At 40.4% G+C, this 24503-nt stretch overlaps 1 protein-coding gene across 1 annotated transcript; it reads left to right on the forward strand.

The window, feature by feature from the left end:
* Positions 1-23245, forward strand: prr16 (proline rich 16). Its single transcript, XM_044110370.1, has 3 exons — positions 1-848; positions 10425-11479; positions 19784-23245. Exons 1-2 carry the CDS (start codon positions 714-716, stop codon positions 11292-11294), a joined length of 1005 nt encoding a protein of 334 aa, XP_043966305.1. The 5' UTR covers positions 1-713; the 3' UTR covers positions 11295-11479; positions 19784-23245.
* Positions 23246-24503: the final 1258 nt, after the last annotated feature.

The raw sequence follows: 24503 nt of genomic DNA on the forward strand, positions 1-24503 counted from the left end.
GAGCCCGTTCGTTGGCTGCTTTCCTCAGACTCTCCAAGGAGGCAGAGATGGAAACAGGATGAACCTGGCGGGGAGTTGCTTCACAGGAAAGTGCCTCTGGGGTGTCGTTACCCACTTGCATCAATACCAGAACCGACTATTTTGGTTGGGAAGGAGGCAGAGAGACTTTCAATGTTTGTCGATGCTTGAGGATTACGGACCCTGGCTGTAACGGTTTGGATAGCTACCTACTTATTTCTTTCATGCCCTCCTCTGCCATAGCTAACGCAGTTTTTATTATCATTTTATTACCCATACACAAATTCTCTCAAAAATGTCAAAATAGGCTTTGGCACCGACGGTGAAGATGTTTTTGTGGCGTCGTGCTTCGTCTCCGTTGGACGCAGGTGCGCTTAGATTCACAAACCTGTGGCCGGGCGCTTCTCTGACACTGCCCTACGATATTCGGATAGCCGTTATTTTTCGTGTTTCGCTGTATTGCGCATGCCCCGTGTGACATCCAGAATGCTGCCCCGACGCGACTCCGCTTCGTCCTGGCCGCGATGTAGCAGCAGCAGTAGAGGCAGCAGCAGCGGAAAGTGGAGAGGAGCGGAGGACTGAATGAGAGAGACAGAGAGGGGAAAAAAACAAACATGCGTTGGCAAAAGTGGCTTCACCAAAGGATTTGACTCGAGATCCTTCGCGAAATAGACAACAGTGTCACGAAGTGAAGAATGTCAGGGACACCACATGCGGAGGCTGAAGGAGTAGTCTCCAAAGTAAAAGTGAAAAAGGAGATCAAGACCATCGTGGAGAATTTGGAAACCATCCTGGGAGACCTGAAGGATGTGGCAAAGGAGCTCAAAGAGGTACGTTTTTATTCTTAGTGAAGATGTGTGTTTTGGTATTATTGTTTCTTACTCTCCAGGTTGAGGATGCTCTCTTAGGGTACTTTGCTTTACAAAAGATGGGGAGACTGACGTCCACTTCACTGTGGCCTGAATTGTGCTCCTCCTCCTCCGCCCCCATGCCCAGGGATGCATGTGATCATTATGGCCAACATGAAAGACATTTGGCACATGAGGGTGTAGGGGTGCGAAATGACAGGACAGCTCCTTCTTCATCCTGACTCACAAGCCATGATGAAAGTGAGAAAATGCAATCAGAATTAATATTTAATGGACAAGTTGGTCCAACCACAGAGGGACTTTTTGCATTGCGTTTCATCATCTAAATGCAGGCTGTTGTTCGCTGGGAATTGTCTCCTGCTTGATAATAGGAATGCGTTTTCATCTCTTTTAAGGTATCTGGATGTCTTTTTTAAATTACTTTTCACTAATCCCAACCAATCACTCTGTATGTCTGTTGCCTTCCCTGTTAAAAAAAAATCTCAACTCTTGAAGCTCAAGGGCGTCTCCAGAAAGTTTTTCAAAAGTGTGGCGGGACACAAGAGGGTTGGGTCAAGCAGAGCTGGAATGAGTGATAGCAATATGAAGCCTCTATTCCCGCAAAAATGACATAAAAATAAAAGATGCACTGGTTAATTAGGAGATTTTCCCTTCATCGGCTTAAAAATACAATTCCTTTTTTACTTATTTGTTAAACGCACATTTTCTCCCTACAAATCCATCAACCGACTGCATACACCTGGACCCAGTTCTTTTCTAGTTTAGGAAAAAAATCAAGTCAAGATTAGGGAGCAGAGGTGCACTGTTTGCAGTTTTTTTCTGATTGTCGTTTACCAATCTTTAAAAAGCTATTTTGGCTGATACCATTTTTTTTTTTGTCTCAGTTGGCACCAGTGGGTTGACTATTGTTACTGGCAAACCTGCAGACATGACCTGGTGGGCTGGTCTATCAGTCAAACTTCTCTCACTGGAGAAGAGAAGAGGACAGTGGTTGATTTTTAGACCTTTGCTGATGTAGAGAAGATTGATGCAAGATTGGCTTCATATTCAAGTACTGGCCGATTGCTGGTCTTTCAGTATTAAGGAAATCAAAGCCGATAAATCTGTGCACCCCTAGTTGCATCGAACACTTCATAGCTGCACTGGATCGATGTTGGATCACACTCGAACCATAAACAAACTGCTCTAGAGTTCTAGAGAACACCTCCTCCAAATGGTGCAGTTGTTTTAGTTCCCGCCCTATGTTCACAGCTATATAAACAAACCGGACCAAGGGGGAAAACAATCAGAGTTTGTTTTAAAACTAAAACATCTCTGGTCAAAACACCCTAGAAGTTGCAGAACATGAGTGTGAGTTGTGCTCCCTTCCTTTTCTATCAGATTCAAAACTTCAACCTTTATCAAAAGGGTAAAAAGTTAAAGATAACTGGCAATTTATATCTGCAAGGAAAATTCTGATCTGTGTGACTTTAGTGCAGGGGTCTCAAACTCCAGTCCTCGAGGGCCGCAGTCCTGCAACTTTTAGATGTGCCTCTGCTGCACCACACCTGAATAGAATAATTAAGGCTCTGGAGAACTGATCTACACAAGATGGAGGTAATTAAGCCATTTCATTCCAGCGTTTTGTACCTGTGGCACATCTAAAAACTGCAGGACTGCGGCCCTCAAGGCCTGGAGTTTGAGACCCCTGCTTTAGTGAGAGTAAATCAGAGATAGAGAAATCCACTGGTGGAACTCCAAAATTCCCTCCTTTTCAGATCAGTGGTAACACTTTTCAGTGTGGAAGTTGTTACTGTGGGAAGAAGACCTGAAGTTAGCCATTCCTGACTATATGTTGTTTATATGTTAAGTTATAGAAAGCATAAAAGCACAAGAGGCTATACAATCTAAATATGTGACCTTATTTCAAAAAGGTTAGTTAGTTCTTTTCAGTTAGTTCCATCCATCCATTGTCTGTACACCCTTCGTCCCTAATGGGGTCGGGAGGGTTGCTGGTGCCTATCTCCAGCTCCGTTCCGGGCGAGAGGCGGGGTTCACCCTGGACAGGTCGCCAGTCTGTCGCAGCAGTTCTTTTCAATTAGTTAGTTAGTTTTTTGGGTTTTTTTGCGTGTTCCAAACTTTTTTGGGTATGAAAAGGTGTGGTACAGGACATCAACTTACACCCACCTCGGCAATGCATGTGATCATTATGGCCAACATAAAAGACATTTGGCACATGTGTCTAAGGGATGAAGTGCTCTGACAGAGAGCCAACTGAAAGTATCACAAAAAATCCCAGCTTTTCTATTATTTTGAGTTATCAGTTTCTGTCTTCATTGGGATATTCTGGATTTGGAAATATTCTCAGGCTTTTGGAGATCTCAGTGAGGTTTTTAAATTTTTAAGAGAACAAACACAGAGACTACAGTTAACCATTATAATCACGCTGAGATGAACATGCTATAGCCAGTTTGAAAAGTGAAAATAATAATAAGGTAGTAATAGTAAAAGGCTAGAAAAAAAGATTTTGATTACTGTTGTTAAAACTTTGTAATCTGTCGAAGCTTTACAGGAGAAGAGATCTAAAATTGGACACAATGCTCAGAATTTAGCATTAACAATATATTTTTTAACCCACTGAAACATACACTCTCCTATTTTAACGTTATATGAATAAAAAATGTGCGTATATGGTTGTGTGGCCTCCTTGGTGGCACCCCTGTCAACTATCTGTGCATTAAGAGCTCAGTGATGAAGAGATAGAGATGTTAATAGGAACTCACACATATGGCTCTGGGTTTATACTTTATATTTAATTTGAATTTTAAATATTTATACTGCAGGTTATTCTCACTGAGTCCCTCTGTGACTAGTTTTCTGGTATCAAATCAGTTCTTCTTCTGATTTCAGTCATAGAATCGCGGGGTGCCACCTCGGTTGTAATCAACCTGCAGTCGTTGTTGGTCTTATGTTTGCATTCCAGCACTGGGTACACACCAGGCATCCGTCCCAAACCTTTCACCTTAACATGACAAGCTGTCATTCTAATGAAATCTTATTGCATACAGCCTCTGCTTCCTGCATTATGGATGGCCACTCCACAGCATCTGTCTCCCTGCATCCCTTTTCTCCTTCTCCCTCTTCTTTACTGTTTCTTTTTTCTTCCCTTCTCACAGTTTGAGATTAATAAAACTTCTTTTGTCCTTTTCAGATAGTTTACAATCTATCACAGCAGTTAAATGACAACAGAAGGGCATTGTAATCTGTCTATTGTAATCTTCGCTGATGTGCCCTTTTCTTTTATTTTCCCTTTCTTGTTTCTTTTATTATTACGTTGTTGTTGTTTTTTTCTTCCTTGCAGGAAATTGTATAGAGGATCAGTTATTCTGACACCGCTCACACATTAAACACAGGGCTGGAGGGGATGTTACTATCAAAGCCAGTGTTTGGGGCATAATCCATTTGAAATGCGTTTATCTGTTAGAACTCGCAGACAGGACTGGAGCTAAGTCTGGCTCTGAGGAAGGACCCTGCTCGGATGCTTGGCACAGCAGCCCAGGCTGCCTGGCCTACAGCGGGGGCTGCACACTGGGATACCAGTATTACCTCTTGTGTGTGTCCCAGCAAATTATCCACTTAAAGCCTGCGTGAAGAGTTAAGCTCTCTCCACTCGTTTTATTATTTTCTTCTCTCTACTTCGTTCCTTGTCTCTCTGTTTCTCTTTCGACCACCGTTAGCAAATCTAGACAAGCATTTAAACCCCACAGGTCAATAAGTACTCTACGCTATTCTTCGCAACATAGCAATAAGTACATGATTTGAAGGGAAATCCACATATTTGTGATCATTTCAAGGGATCTGGCATTGAAGCTGTGAAACTATTAAAAGTATTCATATCCGATCTTTTTTTTTTCAATATTTTGTCATTTTGCAACTGCCAACGTTAACACGAAGCAGAGCATAACTGCAATGTAGAAGTAAAAGGATTGCATGATTTGAAAAAAATATTTATCAAAGCCAAACCTGAAAAGAGTGGCTTACTTTTATGTGTGGATGTGCCTACATAAGATCCAGTGCAGGCAATTATTTTTTGGTCTTTGTGTTCTGCTGGTAGGTGAACCTTTAGGCCAGTCTAAGGTCTTTCTAACTCTATTCAGTTCAGTTCATTTAAATAGTGCCAAGTCACAGCTCCAGGCAGTTTACAAAAGCAAGTTGTTTCAATTTATTCATAGATAAATTCTAGTTGATGGTAGTTATCAAACAGTGCATCAAGTTCAGTTCACTACTCAAACACATTAAAACACCAGATTGCATCGAGTCACTGACTTGCAGCTTTCACTCCTCCTGGACGAGCACATAGCGACAATCGCTTGCATTGTGTCGATGACTTTAAAGCAATCCCTCATTCTGAGCATGCACATAGCAACGGTGGAGAGGAAAAACCCCCCTTTGACAGGAAGAAACCTCCAGCAGAACCAGAACCTGGCTCAGTACAAGAAGTCAAATTCGACTGGGGGTTTGAGAAGACACAGCAGATACACACAAAGAAAAACAGGAGAACTGATGTAGGAGTACTTTCTACGTTCAAAAAGTTAACAGCAGGAGAGGGAGAGAGTTTTGTTGTTGGCAGCATTGTCTCAGCTTATGCCTCCTTCCAGGAAGGCAGCAGAGCCAAACAGAATACCAGACCAGATGTATCTTCTATGGAGAGAAAAAAAAAACCCCATAAAGTTAATAATTGAAATAACAGCAAATAATGCAAATTGGAGTAGCAGAAGAAGAAAGTAGCAGAGTGAGGGAAAGTGGTCTAAATTTATAGACTATCTATGGAGATATCCCAACTTGGCAACATATCTCTGTTTTTAACTAAGATTTATCTAAAAGAAAGGTTTTAAGCCTAGTCTTAAAAATAGACAGGGTCTCTGTCTCACAGACTAAACCTGGGAGAGTAACCTGATAACTAAAGGATCTGCCTCCCATTCTACTTGTAGAATTTCTAGGAACCAGCAGTAAACCTGCAGTCTGACAGCGAAGTTCTCTGTTAGGAATATGTGGAACAGTCAGATCTCTGATGTTTGATGAAGTCGACTATTAAGACCTTTATATAGGACAAGGGGGAATATAAGATTCCTTTGTGGATTTAACAGGGACTCAATTAATGGAAGCTAAATTAAGTGAAATATTGTTTCTTTTCCACTTGAATCAGAGCTTTAATTGTAGCGTTTTGGATCCACTGGAGGCTTTTAACTTCATTTTATAGATTATAAACAATTACATTAGTCCAGTCTTGAAGTAACAACTGCATGAACTAGTTTTTCAGCATCACTCCTGGACAGGATGTTTTCTAATTTTGCAGCCTCTTTTAGGCTTTTATAAAGATTTCTCCTATATTTATCTTACTCAATTCTCTTATCAGCTTTGACCAGGTTTCCTTTCCCTGCTGAAGAAAAACATCGCCATGTTTCACCATGGGAATGCTGTGTACAGGACATTATCCAGTGTTAGTTTTCTGCCACATATTGCTTTGTCATACTGTTTTTATCCATTGTTCCTTGTTTCTTAATAAACTTCTGAGGCTCTTACAGAACAGTGTTATTTGTACTGATATTAATCTTACACAACTGGACTCTATAATTGCACCACTCATGATGGCAGCATGTTGGAATAACTTTACTACCTTAGTCGTGATTTGTTATTTTTTGAGACTATAGTTCATAATTTTGGGGGTTGAGGCATTGCATGCTTAGATAATTATTCCCTATGGTTTTGAATGCTGTGCAGTTGGAATGACTTTTGCTCTTGCTTTTACTCTTTTGGACAGTTGTAAAGGTGTGTGACCCTGCCAACAATGTATTGTTTTGCAACTTGAAGCATTTCAAAAGCTCAAACAATACCAGAGACACATTTAAAGTGAAGCAGTAAAAGAAAATGAGGTCTATTAGCAGTGGTTACCAGCAATATGCATCCTCTCTGACAGTCTGCAACAATGTCTTCTACCAGAGGCCTCTTTAGATTTTTTTCAAGACTGACTGCTTCCAGAGAGGAGCTACAACAACATTTAATTTCCCATTTTGATAAATCATACTTTTGAATTGAATAGAATAATTTATTTTGATGATTTTGATCAATCATACTTTTGAATTGAATAGAATATTTAGAGGTATCTGGGTAAAAGGTGCAAAATATATAAATGCGTGACATGCTTTTCTTTTTTTTTTTTGGTAAAGAAAACCATGTACCCTTTGCCTTCCACTTTATATGTATGTGCTGGTGTGTGTGTTGTATGAAGAGAAATCCCTGTGAAATACATAGAAATTTATAAATGTCAGGGGCAAAATGTCAAAAATGTTCAAGGAGCATAAATCGTGTTTGAAAGGCTCCGTAGACATTTCGTGCTGAAGTTCTTTTCTTTCTAGTTCTTACAAAGTCAGGCAGTGATTATTAAAATATTCACTTGTGTGTATCAAAGCAAAACAGCTCTAAAAAAGGGAAAATAAACAATTTAATTTGAGAAAGAATATTTTGGGTGGACTTTTAAAAATGGTTACGAAATGAAAAGTCAACATTTCTGAATACCAGAGTAGTTAAGTAACTATCATCAATTCCTATCCATTCTGGTTAGACAGTGTTTGTTATAGTATACATCTGTAGTGCCACCCAAATGCAACGGTACCCTTTAAGAATAATATGTGAAAAAGCTTTAATATATATTTGGTTTTTTAGCTACAACACAATAACATTGAAAAATGCTAGCTTTTTTCTAGCATTTCTGAGGTGTGGAAAATAGATTAGGAGATTAAAAAAAATCTCCTGGCAATAGACGTTATTCTCATAACATTTCACATAGCCTTCGAAGAATGTTGATTTTGTATCTTATTAACCATTTCTGTTTACTTGGCCATGTGTTGTAGATCATTATCTAGTTGAAATGGCAAGTAATTTTCAGGCCTCTAGATTTTTATTGTTTTGGTATTTCAAATAGTTTATGCACTCCATCAAGGTTCCCATGGCCGTTAAAAGAGATATATAGGACTAGTTCCCTCACCTGAACAAATGTATTTAAATTAAAGGCCACATTTTTCTTATTCCTCTTTAGTGTAAGATTAAGTTACTGCACTGATGGTAGCTTTATTTTAAATTTTTTTCATGTTTTGGCCAATAACAGCAGTATGAGTATGTCCTACATGAATCAAGAAGGGATTAAAGCACTTGTTTGATTGCTTTGTGGAGGTTGAAAGATACTGACACCTACTAAAACCTACTATCACTTTTAAATAGATAAAGTGAGTAATAGATGGATGAATGTGTGGATAAATGTATAGATAAACTTATCAATCATCAAGTCCCAAAAACATCTGCAGGTCTGTAAATTTTGTCCAAAAGAAATCATTGATATTTCTGTGTAAGCTTTAGTGGCAAACTAAAGTCCTCTATCTTGGTTTCATCTATATTTGTTATTTCCAAAGGGTCCAGATAAAGTCCAATACAAATTTCTGCTGCCTTTTTAACCAATTTTCCAGTTTTCCTTATTATACACTTGTATTCATTGCCTCTCCTCCTAATTGTTTTCCGCAGTGTTCTCTGTATTCATAAATTATATAACATTCAGAGATAACAGATTCATTCTGTTACTTAAGCAGTTCTTCACTGTGCCGACTTTGCAACAGACTGCCAGCCTATTGATTTTTCATATCTTTTTTGCCCTCTGTTTTCTTCCCAAGCTCTCTTCTTATATAAATTATCGCTTTTATGCCTTTTTATTCCATCCATTTTCTTTACACCCTTCTTCTCTAAATGGGGTCGGGAGGGCTGCTGGTGCCAATCTCCAGCTGCGTCCCGGGCGAAAGGCGGGGTTCACCCTGGACAGGTCGCCAGTCTGTCGCAGGGCAACACAAAGACATACAAGACAAACAACCATGCACACAAACACTCACACCTAGGGAGAATTTAGAGAAACCAATTAACCTGACAGTCATGTTTTTGGACTGTGGGAGGAAGCCAGAGAACCCGGAGAGAACCCACGCATGCACAGGGAGAACATGCAAACTCCATGCAGAAAGACCCCGGGCCGGGAATCGAACCCAGGACCTTCTTGCTGCAAGGCAACAGCTCTTGCCTTTTTATTTTTCATTGGAATTTATGCTCTATATTATCAAAGCCACAACTCAAGAAGTTGTCCAGTAGATTTTGCTATAAATGATATACATATCTAATGGATCTTGTGTGTGGTTGCAGTTGACGTATAGTGAAAAAGAAGTCTTAAGTCATACTTTACGCTCTGTTTTTTTGGACTTTGGTTTGTTTTTCTCTCATTTTCAGACTCTTGCCTAGATGTTTTTCAGAGGAATGTCTAATTTTCTGTTTGTCAAGCATCTTAACTCTAACCTATGAGTCATTCAGGCATGAAAAAGCTCCTTAAATTCAAGGGATGGACCAGGGCTGTGTCTACACATAACAGACAAATAAGCATTTAGCAAAGCACCTCGCTGACAGACCGTTACAAAAGCAAGATGTGTTACCTTTTGTTCTAGCCGAATCTGTAAGAACGGCTATGACAATACAGTTTTACACACATAAAGCTGTATTTTAGTGCCATCAAGGTGATTCCCAGGCAGCGTTTAGCTAAAAGCTTGGCATACAGTAGATGACCTGGAGGATGATGAATCTCTCGGGTCTTTGCTGGAATCTGTTCTGTCTCTTAAGGACATCACTTTTAGAGACTGTTCATCTCCTCTAGGTAGGTGTTTTAACACCTTTGTCCGCATTTTGTCCTCTTGCCTTAAACATCTTTGCTTGAATTTTATGTAGAAAAGTTTATTTAAAACAATCCCATTTTACATTTAGTGCTATATCTCTTAACTTTTATTTTCTGAGACAGCTGAGTTTGTTGTTAGATGTGTGTTCAAGTCCAGGCCACATTGTCACACACATGGCCTTGCAAAACTATTCATTCTCCTTTTCTTTTCACCTTCTGCCACATTACAACTACAAACTTCAATCTAATGTATCAGGATTTTCCATCATTAACAAACACAAAGTTAGCTCATGGTAGTAAAGTGGATGCAAAAACACACATGGCTCAGTGTATTGAACAACAGTCGACATCCCAGTATCTGTCTGTGTAATTTTGCAGTCAAAAACAGCTTTGCTTTCTGCATATCTATAATATATTAGGCCAGTTAAATGGCCACCCTTAATGCCTACACTAGTTATATTTCTGTAGTGGCTGTGACACTAGAGCTGAATGTGAAGTTCTATTTTTGATGTGCAAAGATGGTGGAGACACACCTCCAAAACTAGCACCTGTAATAGTTATGTAAAGTATTGACTTGGGGTTTCTTTTTTGAAAACCATTTACAATTCTTCTTCTATTTTTTGCAATCATGCACTAGCATGTGTTGGGCTATTGCATAAGATCCTAATACGAAACATGGAAGATTGTGGCTGTAGTGGCACAAAAAAATCTCCAAAGTTCCAGGGGTTATAAATAGTTTTGTAATCTCGCTACCCATGACCTGAGCTCCCAAACTGACACATAGATCTTCTCGTTGTCACCAGGTTGTTCACGACATCGACACCCTGACTGGAGACCTGCAGTTGGAGGAGGACGGACTGACCGACAGCTCGAAGACCGACACGCTCAACTCCAGCTCGAGCTCCACCACTACCACCACAACCGCGTCCAGCCTGGAGAAGATGAAGCTCTTCCCCGAGGACTGCATCTTCAAGACGCAGGTGCCCATGAGTCCGGTACCCATCCATCAACCTGGAGTTCTGACGGTGCTCAAGAAGCCACACCCGCCGCTACCACCGCCGAGACACACTACACTGCGAACGGAGGAACACAACATCAAGAACCTGCCTCATCCAACTTTGGTCTTATCAGGGAATATATCTAAGGCTAATGGGTCTTTGTTGAGGAACGGTGGCGTTTTCCCGCTGAAACCAAATAAGGATTTATTCTCCTCCACTCCGTGCTTCATTTCAGGAGAGAGCGAAATGCAGGAATCTGGTCTGGTTCCTACGCTGCCCAGGCCGATGCCGCTTCTCCGGCATGAGAAAAACAAATGCCCCAAGGCTCCAGGCAGGGAGCACCGGGAGAGAGAGCGGGTCCGTTTCAGCGAGAAGGTCCAGTATCACGGCTACTGCCCAGACTGTGATATGCAGTACGACGTAGACGATGCAGAACTCCACTTACAGGCCGAGCTGAGCGACTTACGGCTCAGCCCGGTACACTGCTGCTCTTCGTCTCCTCCTCCTCATCCTCATCCTCTCCCTCATCCACTGATGTTGGAAAATGGAGGGCTCTCAGTCAGCCACAGTTTCCCTCCAACGACACACACTCCACCACCTTGTGTGCCTCCTCACACACCTTCCGTAAAGCCCCATAAAACAATCCTGCGCAAAACAACCACCACCACGGTTTGACCCTGATAGGTCTCAACTTAAACACTGTTGAAAAAGATTCCTAGTGTTTTCTACTCGAGCTGAACTTTGGATTATCCAAACAAAGAGAGAGGAGAGGGTTTGGAAACAGAAAAAGTGGATAAAGTGAAAAGGAATGGCGAGAAGGACAATGCTGAGATGGAAAACTGCAAGATCAGGGAGAAGCGGTGAGTGTGTGTGCATGTGCGATTGTGTTTGGCAGGAAGGGGAAAGGGAGGAAGAGCAAATGCACGGGTGCATCGATGCGTGACTGCGAGTATGTCTTCTTATGAGATTTATTCATGTGTTTGTGGATACACGCATTAATAGGCAGTGAATTCTGCGTGAAGGAAGAAAAACGATCAGGGAATATTCAAAAAGTCGACCCGAAACAGTGAAACTGCATCTGCGTCTCTCAGGAGAATCTCATTACTAGCAAGTCTCAAAGTCAAGAAGTTGTTTCTTTGAGGGGGCCGTGATTAATTCATGTCTTTCTGGATGAAACAAGGACACCTTCCTCCTTCATATTCTAGCCAACAAATTATCCCATTTCAAACACATACGCACAGTGCCACTCAGAAGTTTGCATTCACTCAACCTCAGGGTGGCTCTTGTAGTAATTTTGGGCATTAATTGTTTTAGCTGATCTTATTTCAGGTGGGAAAGATGGTACAACATCAAACTTTAATATTATGGATTTTGTTAGTGGAGCTAAAGTGATATGACATCAAAATGTGATTATAAATATCCTCTCCTGTTGCTTTTTTACCATTTGCACTTCAGTGTTTCAGATCATCAAATAAATTTTAATTCCAAAGATAACCTGTGTAAAAACAAAGATCAGAGTTCAAATGATGATTTCAGATATTAAAAGATAAAAAGATATTCAAACCAACTCGGACCTATTTGGAAAAAGTAATTGCTCCCTAAACTGTCATGTTTATAGCACATGCAGAGCTGCCTTTGGTGACAATTGGAGAAATTGACTAAAAAATATTAGCTTACAGAAGCAAATGCAGATAAAGTGGGACATGGAAGCAAACAGACAGGATGACACACAAAACTGCAGAGTTACAGAAGGACCCAGTAATAAACAATGAAAATCCAAGAGCTAAATACAGGAAGAAGAGTGGAGGTGGAGAATGCAAACCAGAACTAATCAGAGGCAGATGGGAAACAGCTGAGACAGAGTGCAGGCAGAGGATGGAAAATAGCTGTGGAATGGTGCAAACTGGCAGGAGGAAGACAGGTGAATAATAAACACTGGAGAAGAACTGAGAGTAAAGGAAACTTCAAATCAAGGGGGGAGAAAAATAACGCTAATTGAAGAGAACAAAATCTATATGCATAAAGAACGAAGTGCAAGAATAAACTAAAATGGTTTAAGTACAGCGGAATTAACCAAAAGACAAAACTTTTTGAAAAAATAATGACTACAGGGGACTGAACAGAATATGACAAAGCATGATATGGTTATGTTACCTTTGGAGGCAACAGGTATTTTTTAGACTACATGTCTGAATGGCTGTTGTGCTCCTGATTATTCTTCTCCTGCACAACAAAAGTGGATTAATATTTTCTAGTAGAGTTCAGGATCCGATCAAATACAGCAAGTCGTCCAAACATAAAAACTGTCTCACTGCCACCACTTTGTTTAGCTGCAGAAACATAATGTTAGCCTGCATTGTCCAGCCCAAAAACCAGTTGCTGGTGTGTGTCCTTTTTGGTAAAGGAGCTTCTTTCTTTGTTGGTACCGTCTCAGTCCAACTTAACTTTGCTTCACTGTGGACAATTACACTGGAGTTTCAGCAACTTTATGGTGTGGTCTTAATGTTAGTAACCAATCTCCGTTCACATGAGGATGACAGTTTGGATCAAAAAGTGGAAAGCTGGACACAACTGGTTGTTCCAATATGGAAATGATCCCAAACACACATTGAAAACTGGTTCTGGAATAGATAAATCAACGTTAAGCTCTTAGACTTTCCCAATCCTTGTATTATGCTAAAATTCTTTCCCTGCCCCAGAAAACCTAATAAAGTATTCAACTTCACAGTTTCTAATAAGAGGAGTGGTCAAATATCCAGACAGAAATGGTAGCTGTGTGCGTGCGCGCGTGTGTGTGTGTGCGTGTGTGTGTGTGTGTGTGTGGTTTCTCTGCTCTGCTCTGAACATTTATTTGAATCAGTGGTGGTGGTGGAAATATCCGTTTGGGCTTCTACCAATATTTTGGACGTCGTTTGGAATAGAAAAAAAACACAATATGATTCCAAAACAGTTTAGTGCATATGTCTTTAACAGTTCAAGTGCATCAATAAAGCCTAGGATGAATGTGACATTCACTCTGTGGAGAGGACGTAAGTTTCTGTCCAGAACTGTAGACACAAATCAATACGTATGAACAGAAGGTCATATAGGAAGTCGTTCCATTACTGTGCCTGAATACTGAGTTGTATCTTTGCGCAGATCTGTATGGATACAATCATTCCGACTTCTCCTTCACTGCTCCCCAGTCCAAGTGGCGTTTATCGGATGTTATAAGACTGTGGGATTGAAAGAAGCGAGAGATAATGAGGGGCGAGTTGCTGGACCGGTGGAGAGTGAGAGATAAATGTTTCTTCATTAAAAAAAAAAAACCACACACCTTTGATATGTAAGCAAATTCAGAGCGAAAAAAATCCTCCTCGAGTCTCGCTTGTGCCGATTCACCCAGCCTCACTGAGACGGCTACCTACCGTTCGTCCTATTCTAATATCTATTAGGCTAAATCAGCTGTTAGCTTATCAGTTCTGCTCTTAAATGCTGATAATCCATCTGGAATAAAGAAACCCCTGCGCTAATATAATACCATCTCAGCCTGATTTCAGCAGAAGCACTCTCCGTTTTATCAGCTTCTATTACGAAGTCTATTTAATAAAGCCTACGACTGCCATGTGTGTGTGGGGGTGCAGATAATTGTTTCGGAGACCGAGCATAAGGGATATGTGTGTGTGCACGTCTTTCGTAGTTGTGTGTGCGTTTCTACAAGCCCATCTCAGCTTGGCAGACTTGGGGAGACAGCATACCCTTGAGTTAGATGAGAATAGTAGCACCTTCCTCCCAGCGATGCCCTTAATTAGCCGCATTAGACAACAGAAGATAACAGCCCTGCCTCAGACAGCCTTTGTACCAACCTTTGTTCCCAGCTTTGCCAACTGCTGCTGCACATATTGTTTGTGATAAACAGGGAGGATGAGCAGCTGAGGGTGGTGGTTCGCTGATTCCTTGCTTTAGGAATCAGCGAGAGGCACAGCAAGTTCAAGATGTAGGTGAGCTTTTTTTAGGAAATGGGGAAGGGGTGGGGGCTGGGGGTAGGAACATTAGTGTTATTATTTTCTGGGATTGAGAGGGTGGGAAGATGAGAAAATCAGAGTATGAAAAAAGCAGTAGATGATGACTAAATCTGATCCGTGAACTCGTCAGCTTTACAATCTAAAATCGGGATCTGGATTAGGGATCAGCAGACTTCCAGCCGTGAGAAAAACAAACAAGAATAAAAAGAGAGACTGACTTCGAGCGTAGAGTCGGGTAGGGGCCAAGAAGGAAAGTGTGGAAGAGAGAGGAGGAGAGACATATGCATGATGTTTGCTGCTGTGTGTTTTTTGGGCCTCTTGATGACTGCTCAGTGTGAAACGTTCACTCTATTTATCTTGTATCAGTGAGTCCTAATGAGTCTGGCAGCAGCGTGCAGACACACGGATTCACATTAGTGCTGAAAAGAGTCAGCCAGTATCGTCACTATATGCAGTTCATGGGAGAGCTCTTCTCCTTACTTACTGAAGCACTGTTTACCCAAAGCAAAGGCGTTGATACAGTGGGTTTGGAATCAGTTGATTAAAAGGATACATCCCTCTTATCTGCTTTTATTTTTCCTAGCTGATAGGCAGGAATATTTAAGCTGGGTTTTAAAAATGCAGGGAAATAAATAGAGAAGAGCTCCGTTTAAAATTTCCACACATGCTGCAACCCAGTGATATAGATGATCTTGGAGAAGATCGCTTACATTTATACAAACGCTGAGGTGCAGCGCTCCCCAAAAGTATTCACGTCCCATCTTTTGTCAAACTGCAACCCATAAACATTTAATGTATCTTACTGGGATTTGATATGAGGTAGGCCAACACGAAGTAGTGCATAAAAATGATGTTGGGGAAAAAAAATCTTTAAAATGTGGTGCTTCTTTCCTCAATACTTGTAAAGTATAAATCCTGCTGTTCTGTGAATGCCTCAGAGGGCTGTTAGAGAACATTACTGAACAAAGTCATAAAGATGGAAAAACAACAAGGATAAAGTTGTAAACATCAGGTTTCTATTTCAGCGGGGACAGAGAGGTTGGTCAGAGTTGTTGGTTAGAAGGATGGAGCTGAAGGAAAACCTGTCAGAGGCTGAAAAAGACCTGAGGCTGGGATGAAGGTTCACCTTCCAGCAGGATAACAAGCCCAAACTCACATCCAGAGCTCCAATAGAACGGTTTACAGAAGTGGTCGAAATCATCAAGTTGAAAACGCTAGTGGGCAACCAAATAGTTTTTTTGGGGTTTTTTTAGAATAAGAATGGAAAAATAAATTTATTTTATCTGTTCAATAATATACTAAACATTAAAGATTTGAATGGAAAATAATATTTTGATGGAATCTGTAAATCAGTGTTGATCAAAAACATAAAAAGGGATTGACTCATTAAAAGACAGGAATGTGTTGTCCTAATATTTGAGGCTCAGCTGTTTTCCATGAACCACTTAGTAATCCATTCTCTCTCTTTTTCAGATTTTAAATCATCTTAAAAAACCCGTGAACGTCACCTTCAGCTTTACGGTCAACCGCTGCTTTGTATTTGATAGATCACATACAAAATTTAGTTCCTGGTTTAATTTGCTAAAATGTGATCAAGTCCTAAGGATCTGAACGTTTTTGGAAAACACTGTAAAAATGAAGCTGTCCAAACATCCTTTTCTTTTTCTTAACTTGTACTGTTGATAGGAGTTGACTCAAAGTAATACAGAAAGCATCAAATGTTTGACAGGTCACTGTGCAATAAGAACTTGATTTAAAAGTTCAAAATATTGCAAATTGTACCCGTTCACTGGCAGTTTCCCATCATGCTACATAATTTAATGCTAGTATTGAGGTTTAAGCCTCAGAATGACACTAAATGTTGCTTCATTCTTGCAGAATAAACCTTAAAGACACCATGACAGACAGCTAATGGTTGATGCAAGATTAAACCCATGTTTATCAGAGAGAATATTTTGACATTCAGTAAATAGAAAAGCCTCTGTTTTCATAAGACATTATTAAATACACCCATAATTTGTAATGAAGTTGCTCTTGTTAGCAGAATACCACTGCTCCCCTGATCATGTCTGTGGGAGCTGTTGGTTTTTTTTCGTCTTCTAAAGGCTATCTGTGCTCCGGAGCTCTAGGCTCCCAGATAAAGTTGTAATGGGCAGGAAGGAGGTGGATCTCCGCCGCCTCCATCGTGAGTCAGGCCTGACTCAACGGCACTGACCCACTCCCTCCAGCTCACCGCTCTAATTCGTACCCCAGCTCTGGTTTTTTTCCCTCTCCCTCTCTCTGTATCTCTGTCTCCATCTTTCTCGTGCTCAGTTCCTTTATTTCTTTCTTTCCTTTCCCCTTGGCTGATGCTTCCCTCCCACTCAGCAGCATCTGTATGCACAACAATCTCTCTGCATGCGTGCGTCTCCGTGTACATGTGGGTGAGGTTGGTGTTATCAAAGAAAACAACACTTTGTGCAGCAATAGGAGTTGTTTGTTTTAGCGTTTAAGTGTGTCCACGAAAAGTATTCAACCCCCTCGGATCTTTTACCCTTTTTATTGCTTTTAAAATCAATCACGATCAACAGCATCTATTTTATGACGTAAAAGAAGCGCGTCAAAACAGAAAACTGATTTCACAAAATATTGACTATTAAATAAAACGTTGAACCTAAAATAAGTGGCAGCATAAATATTCACTCCAATGAAGTCAGAAAAAATATTTGTATTTGATTGTCATTATGTTGTAGAAATCAATTTTCACTTTTTTTGTCATTGCTAAAAAAAAGACACATTTTGTTGACTACGGTTGATTTGTAAAAGAAATGAAAGGGTAGAACATCCAACGAGGTTAATTTAAGTCAGGGGCTTGTCTTTAGCAGTCTTATTAACTTTACTTTTAAGTTATAAAAAACTTCTATGCATAAATCTAAAATCACCTCTAATGTCCTCTTAATGTTACCTGTGCAGCTCCTTGTTGTAGGTCATAACTCTGATTTATTTCTGCCCAACTACAGTCACATGTGTGTTTATTGTCCTCCTACTCCTCCTGTTGTCTTATCTGATTTTCCAACCTGGCAAAGGCACAGCGAGTAATAAAACTCGACAGTCAGAGAGAGACCCACATTTTGCCAGTGAATATTAATTAGCAGTTGTTTCTCTGTCTGATTGCTGCTGGTGATAGTCCTGCGAAGAGACACGGTTGTCTGTTTGCTCGTCCTCGTTCTGCACGCATCATTTACTTTGATTTCTGTTTTCCTCAATGAGCTACATTTCAATATAATCACATAAAATGAAAACGATACGAGGACGCGTGAAACAAAATTAAACAAGCAATTACGACGCGGCATGCCAGAGGGCTTGTGTCTGCACAGAAGATCCTGTATTAAAGGTTCGTTTCCAACACAAAATGAAGGTTGCTGGTTTGGATACGTATGTCTGAAAGTCGTATCCATCCATCTGGTCATCTGTCCGCATATCAATCTGTCAGACTATACATCCATCTATTCCAACCAATCATCTGCCCAGTTATTTATTTATCCATCGGATTCCATCCATTTATCCGTTGTTCATCCAAATGTGCAGCCACACTTCTTGTTCGTTTATCCATTCATGTGTTTGTCTAACTCTCTTCCCATCAAACCTTCCAATACCTTTCCATCATCCACTATCTCATATTGTTCACTATCTCAGTGTTTTTCAAAGCAGGGCCCGCGACCCCTAGGAAGGTCTCAGAAATCTGGAGGGGGGATGAGATAGTCTTCACTCAGGATAGTCTTGTATTTAGCTCCATCCACTTCCCAGTCCTGATAAAAATACACTTCTCCACAGCATGATGCTGCCACCACCCTGTCTCACCATGGCGATGCTGTCATTGTGGGAGATGTGTTTTTACATTTAGGCCAGAATTTCAGCTTTGCTCTCATCTGACCAGAGCACATATCTGCTGTATCCCCTGCATGACTTTTTTTTAAAAATCCTATAAAGGTCAGATCATTTTGCAGTGCATGGCTAGCAGATGTCCAGTAGCTTCCTCTGCAGCTCCTCCAGAGTCACCATGGACCTCTAAATGAGAGAAATTCATTGTCTCCCACAATGAGAAATTCATCTCTCATTGTGGGAGATGTGTTTTTATGTAATAAATAAAAACATTTATTCTAATAATTTTTCTCATCATTAACTCTAATCTGTTTTTCAACCATCATTTTAAAAGAGAAGTTAAAATAATTTGCTGTAATGTTATTTGCTATGCTCATCTTTCTGATTAGTTGCCAGTCAAATCCATCAAGCTGCTTTGCTGGGATTTTACAACTTCTGTAGGTGCAAAACTGAAATCAAACTTGACTAAAATCAGTACTGACTAAAACTAAGGTTGAAAATTTGCCACAATATTCTGATCAGTGCATCTCTATAAATGTTGCCTTTGTGCTTTTAAAAAACGGAATTTCAACCTCTGGAAATATTTAGTTAGTGGAATCATTTCAAAACACATTCATTCAGACATAAATCTGGTGCATGTATGATTTACTTTTTTGCAGTTCATTGTTTCCTCTGAACCCATGAGTCAACACGAGTCATGATGCTGGAAAATGAGTAGGTCATTTGCATAAATTATAACTTTAAAGGGATACATAGGAGGGATACATCAAGGCATATGAGTACAAAGGGAGAGCGCTAATGGGGCAGTCATGCAGCAATGCGTGTAAGGAAGAGTCAAAGGCCATGATAGTCCAGTGCAACCTACAGAGATTTGATGATGTGGCTTTGCTTAATTTGAGGCTTTCACGCCCCTTTGAAGTTAAAACATAGAGGGCTCAGCTGCTTCGTGTTCTGGAGAGAGAAACAGCATCTCAACAACTGGATCAGATGCATGAGAGCAACGGTGGCCCAGAATGTTCTCTGTCCTCGGTGACCTACTGCTCCAGGCCTGACTAAAGACGACAGCTCTCTAAGAAGCGGTTGTAATCCACAGAGGAAAACGTGTCAAGCGATTCCCGTTCACTTTGATAACCTGTGGATGAGGCGCCGGGCGCCTGTGACTGGGCTGTGATACCTTTCATTTGGCTCTTTATAAAAAGCAATTGTTGTTGTTCCGACTGTCAAGTGCCTCTCCTCTGTGCAGTCAGATGTCCACCTTAATGTGTCTCCCGTTTTTGTTTTTTTTCTCCTCCTCTGCAGGGCCCATTGAGATCCTTGAGCTCTGAGAGGAGTGGATGCTGGCTTCACACTCTAATCGACCCGGGTTGATCAGGGAGGAAGGAGCCCAAACATCAGCCTGCTGGTGCTTGAAAGTGCTAATGGCTCTGAACTGACAGAAGACAATATCCTCTTCTGAGCATGAAACAACCTTCAGGCGACAGCTGTACAGGTGGAAAAACAAAACAAAAAAAACGTTACTCTCCAAAACAAGGCAAGGCAAGGAAGCCGGCCGCTGCGAGTGATGTGTTTGTTCATAAACCCGTCTAAATTAGATCGGAATGCTGCCCAGACCGAGTTATCAAAAGTAATGAGGCGGATTTGGATGAAGCCGCACAAGATATGGGTTGAAATGATGTCAATCGGTGTTTGATTGATGCCAACACAGACTTTTGCTCTGTCAGATGGAAATCAATAGCTCCACTCAACCGATGGAATTTGCCTTTTAAGAATCGTAATTGTGCACGGATTGCCCGACAGGCCCGCCTTGCGAGAGAAAAAAAAACAGCGTCTCCGCTGGACTGCAGAAAAGGAGAAAATAGTATTCTGTCAGTATGTGCCATATCCCAACCATGGACTGTTTCTGTTGCGACCAGTGTTTGGAAATGAATATCGATTTGGCTGCTGGTCTGTGTCCAGTTGTTAACGTCCATCGTTTCTGTATTTGCTCAACTGGGGCCATGCGTCCGTGCATACTCCATGGTTAAAAAGCAGAGAGATTCAGTCCAATGTGGCAAATTACAGCTTTAAAAGATTGTTGAGGAGGTGATAATTTGCATCAAATTTTATTTGTGTACAAATATACATAAACATGTTTGATATCTATATATTTCAGCCATTTTTTTCTACAGAGACTTTTAACATTTAAAAAGATTGTATTTTTGATATTACGTTGGACAACAGAGGTTTATAGACAAAATATGACATTCCCTCATATAATACTTTTTCCAGGAAGGCAGAAGAACAAGATTGTGTTTGTAGAGATAAAAGAAACTTTATTAAAAAAGGTCTGTTTTTTTTCTTTTTGTTTCTTTTTTTAAAAGAATATGCGATAAAGAAGAAAAGTGTCATAAACCAAATAATTGTTGTGCTTTATCAGAAGGGAATTTTGGGTGAATGGATGAATGCATGACTGGCCCTTCACTCTGTCCTGCCATCACTGTGTTTTCTATGCATTTCTACAAAGAGGATGTCTAAATGAGTCCAAGGTGCAGCTTGTTCTGCTTGCTACAACATTTAAGAGATATTCTTCATATCCTCTCAACTTGTAAATCAGGTTCATTTCCCAGTTTTTAAAATAGAAATCTGATCATATTCTATTCAGCTTTTGCAGAGGAGTCACTTGTAATTACAGAAACATTTTTCACATTTTGTCACTTTTCTGCCACAAACTGTTGTGTATTTTAATGGGGTTTTGTGTGTGACAGACCAACACAAAGTGGTGCATAATTTGTCACATGGATATAAATTATACACTGTTTTAAGGTTTTTTACTAATAAAAGCCTGAAAAGTGCCATGCATTGGTATTCAACCCTCTTTAGTTAATGTCATAATAATAGCAGAGACGTTTTTTGCTCCAATCACAGCTGCAAGTGTTTGAGGGGTGAGCCTTTGGGTTGGGTAAAGAGCATCTTCGTAAGATTCTCAACTGAATTTAGGTCTGAACTTTGACTGGGCCGCTTTAATGTGCTTTAACTATTTGACAGTAGCTCTGGTTGTATGCTTAGGAACCTCCTGGTTGAACTGTTGTACATGTTTCACTCAGGATAGTCTTGTATTTAGCTCCGTCCACTTCCCAGTCCTGATAAAAATACACTTCTCCACAGCATGATGCTGCCACCACCCTGTTTCACCATGGCGATGCTGTCATTGTGGGAGATGTGTTTTTACATTTAGGCCAGAATTTCAGCTTTGCTCTCATCTGACCAGAGCCCATATCTGCTGTATCCCCTGCATGACTTTTTTTTTTTAAATCCTATAAAGGTCAGATCATTTTGCAGTGCATGGCTAGCAGATGTCCAGTAGCTCTCTCTGCAGCTCCTCCAGAGTCACCATGGACCGCTAAATGAGAGAAAGGTAAACTTTTATTATTATTTAAAATCTTCTAAAGGCAACTGAAAGCACTGGATTGTATTTAGGCGTATTACAATTAAGATGAAATAAAATCCCAATGCAAAACGTTAAAGTTTGTGGTTTTAACGTGACAAAATGTGCAAAGCACACGGCTCAATTCTCAAAACCAATTACAGAATACAAACAAACTCCTCCTCTTTCTTCTCATTGGACACAGACTGAATTCACGTCGCATTAAAAAGAACGTTGTCAGTGGCGTTTTTCGTGTGTTCACAAACTCTTTGAAACTAACTTGTGAGAAGTAAATAATACTTTACACTCAATGTTGGTGTGTGTGTGTGTGTATACTTTACTCCCCCCTCAAAAAAATATTTCACTGTTGACTTTTTCCCCACCGTCTGCATTCGATTTTTAGAAATTGTGCTCTTGTAGACTAATCTCTTACGATGTCGTGACTCTGTGAACCGAGTGCCAAAAAGAGGAAATTAAACTGACTGCAAAGAGCATTGCACTTAATCAAAATCGCTAACAGAAGAAAAAAAAAATGGCAGCGTGAGCAAATGGATCCAAAGAAAAGGAGGGGGGGGAGCGAAAAGTCCAGTAAATGGCATCATCAGCTGCATCTGTTAGCTGGAGATTAGCGTGATGAGATAGAAGCTGGCGATGCTAGGGGGCCGTGAACTGTCTGCACAAGATATTTCAGCAAACTAATGGTGTCTTGTCATGTTCATAAAGACTATATGACACGGGCAGGGTCATAGAGGACCGCCTGGAGGACGGAGAGGCAGTCCTTCAGACGCGTTCAAACCAGTGAACTGGAAACAACGTTGCTGGATAATTTGCATTGGAGGGAAAAAAAATAATTCATGTTAAACTCCCTGCCTTGGTGCCCTTGAGCAAATTTAAAAAAAAAAATCCAAAGAGGAATGTGTTTGTGCTTGCAGCTGAGTTGCATTGACTGTTATTAATTAAAAAGGAATCATTATTCAGAAGTATGGTGTAATTATGTATGGAAATATGCAATTTAGTTGGTGTTATATAAACTAAGTTTAAGAAGCATGAATAGCGGCATAATTAATCCAGTACTGATGTCTAGAACTAGAATGGTACTTAGTTATTAAAACACCAACAATTCTTGACTTTCACACAAGAGGACACAATTATTGTCATTCAAACATCCTAACTTTACTCCGGATCCTTACAAGATTTTATTTTGAACACAGAAGCGAAAATTATTCCACAAAAAATAAAAGCCACCTGGGCCAAAATTTTACTTCTGATACTGATGGTTGTGTATCTTTTATTTTCCATGACAAGCTTCAGTCGTTCATTGTATTTTTCAATAAATCTCCGACACAGCTCCTGTAAAATCCGAGTCCTTTCTGTGACTTTACAGCTCCTCCAGATTTGATCGCCCTCTGGCATTTGCCTTCAACCGGTAGATTCCATTTTTTCATAAAAGGGAGCACACCTTTCCTTCGCCTTCCCCACTCAACTCCTCCAGACTAACGGCAGCAGCAATTAGAAAACGTCTGGTGAAACTTCAAGTCTGCTGAGTTCATCATACAAACTACTTCTAAGAACGGTTGTTAATGTTGTGATGTCGTGCTGAAGACAGAGTGTCAGAAAGAGCAGGAGTTTCTTAAGGAGACAGAAGCCCAATTTCAAGGTGTCAGATTTGATACAATTTGATTAAGCTGACATATTTACTTGACTGCTATAAAACAGCACTATGTGCTTGGAAAATACGTAATGCCATCCCTTTAAGCATTTTTAATGGCACTAGTGACCTTTATGCCACAGTAGGAGGAAGGGCAGTCAGAGAAACAACTGTAAAACATGCAGCAAATGGCCCGGGGTGAGGAATTGAACCGGGAACAACTGTGTTGAGGGCTGTAGCCTCTGTATGTGGTGCACCTCCACTGAGCCATGTAGGAGTTGTCTGAATTATATGTGTAAATATATTGTATCTCAGAAGTTCATCAAACCATGTTTTTGTACTTAATAAACAGGAGAAACCATCTACAACAAAAAGGAACATTCCCTTAGGTTATCTGGAGCTAGTTTTTCGCCAGATGTTTTGAGGCGTTGCCATTTTGGCAGACAAAGTGACGACTCAGATCCAGTGTTGCTGATGATTACTTAAGGATTTCTATCAAAATCTCTAGATATTCTCTTTCCTCATCAGTCAGATTCCTTCCTCTCTGAGAGCATTCCCACTTCCATATGTAAGGAAGCGTCTCCGTAGCACAATCCTCCTAAATCTGTGTTTCAGTGTTTGGTTATACACTCCTCTCTACCTTCTTTCTCAAGTCATAAGCAATCTCTTTATGGCCAAAGAGCTTTAGTTTTCTCTCAGCTGAACAACGAACATGATGATCTGTCTCACTTGAAAGTTTCATTTCTGCACAAGTGGAGATGTTCTTGTTCTACGACCACACAGTTCAATCCTGAGCAGAGTTATCATCCTCTTTGAGACTACAATTTCTATCTAATCAGAAAGGAATTTTACACACATTTCTCTCTAGTTCTTTATAATTCTTGGCTTCCTTCCTCTACTAGGCTTGTCCTGTGCTGAGGGGAGTTTGTTGTTGATGCCCTAAACTCCAGTTCTTGACACTTGGGAAA

The sequence above is a fragment of the Gambusia affinis genome, linkage group LG03 (genome assembly GCF_019740435.1).
Source record: "Gambusia affinis linkage group LG03, SWU_Gaff_1.0, whole genome shotgun sequence".
NCBI classification, from domain to species: Eukaryota; Metazoa; Chordata; class Actinopteri; order Cyprinodontiformes; family Poeciliidae; genus Gambusia; species Gambusia affinis.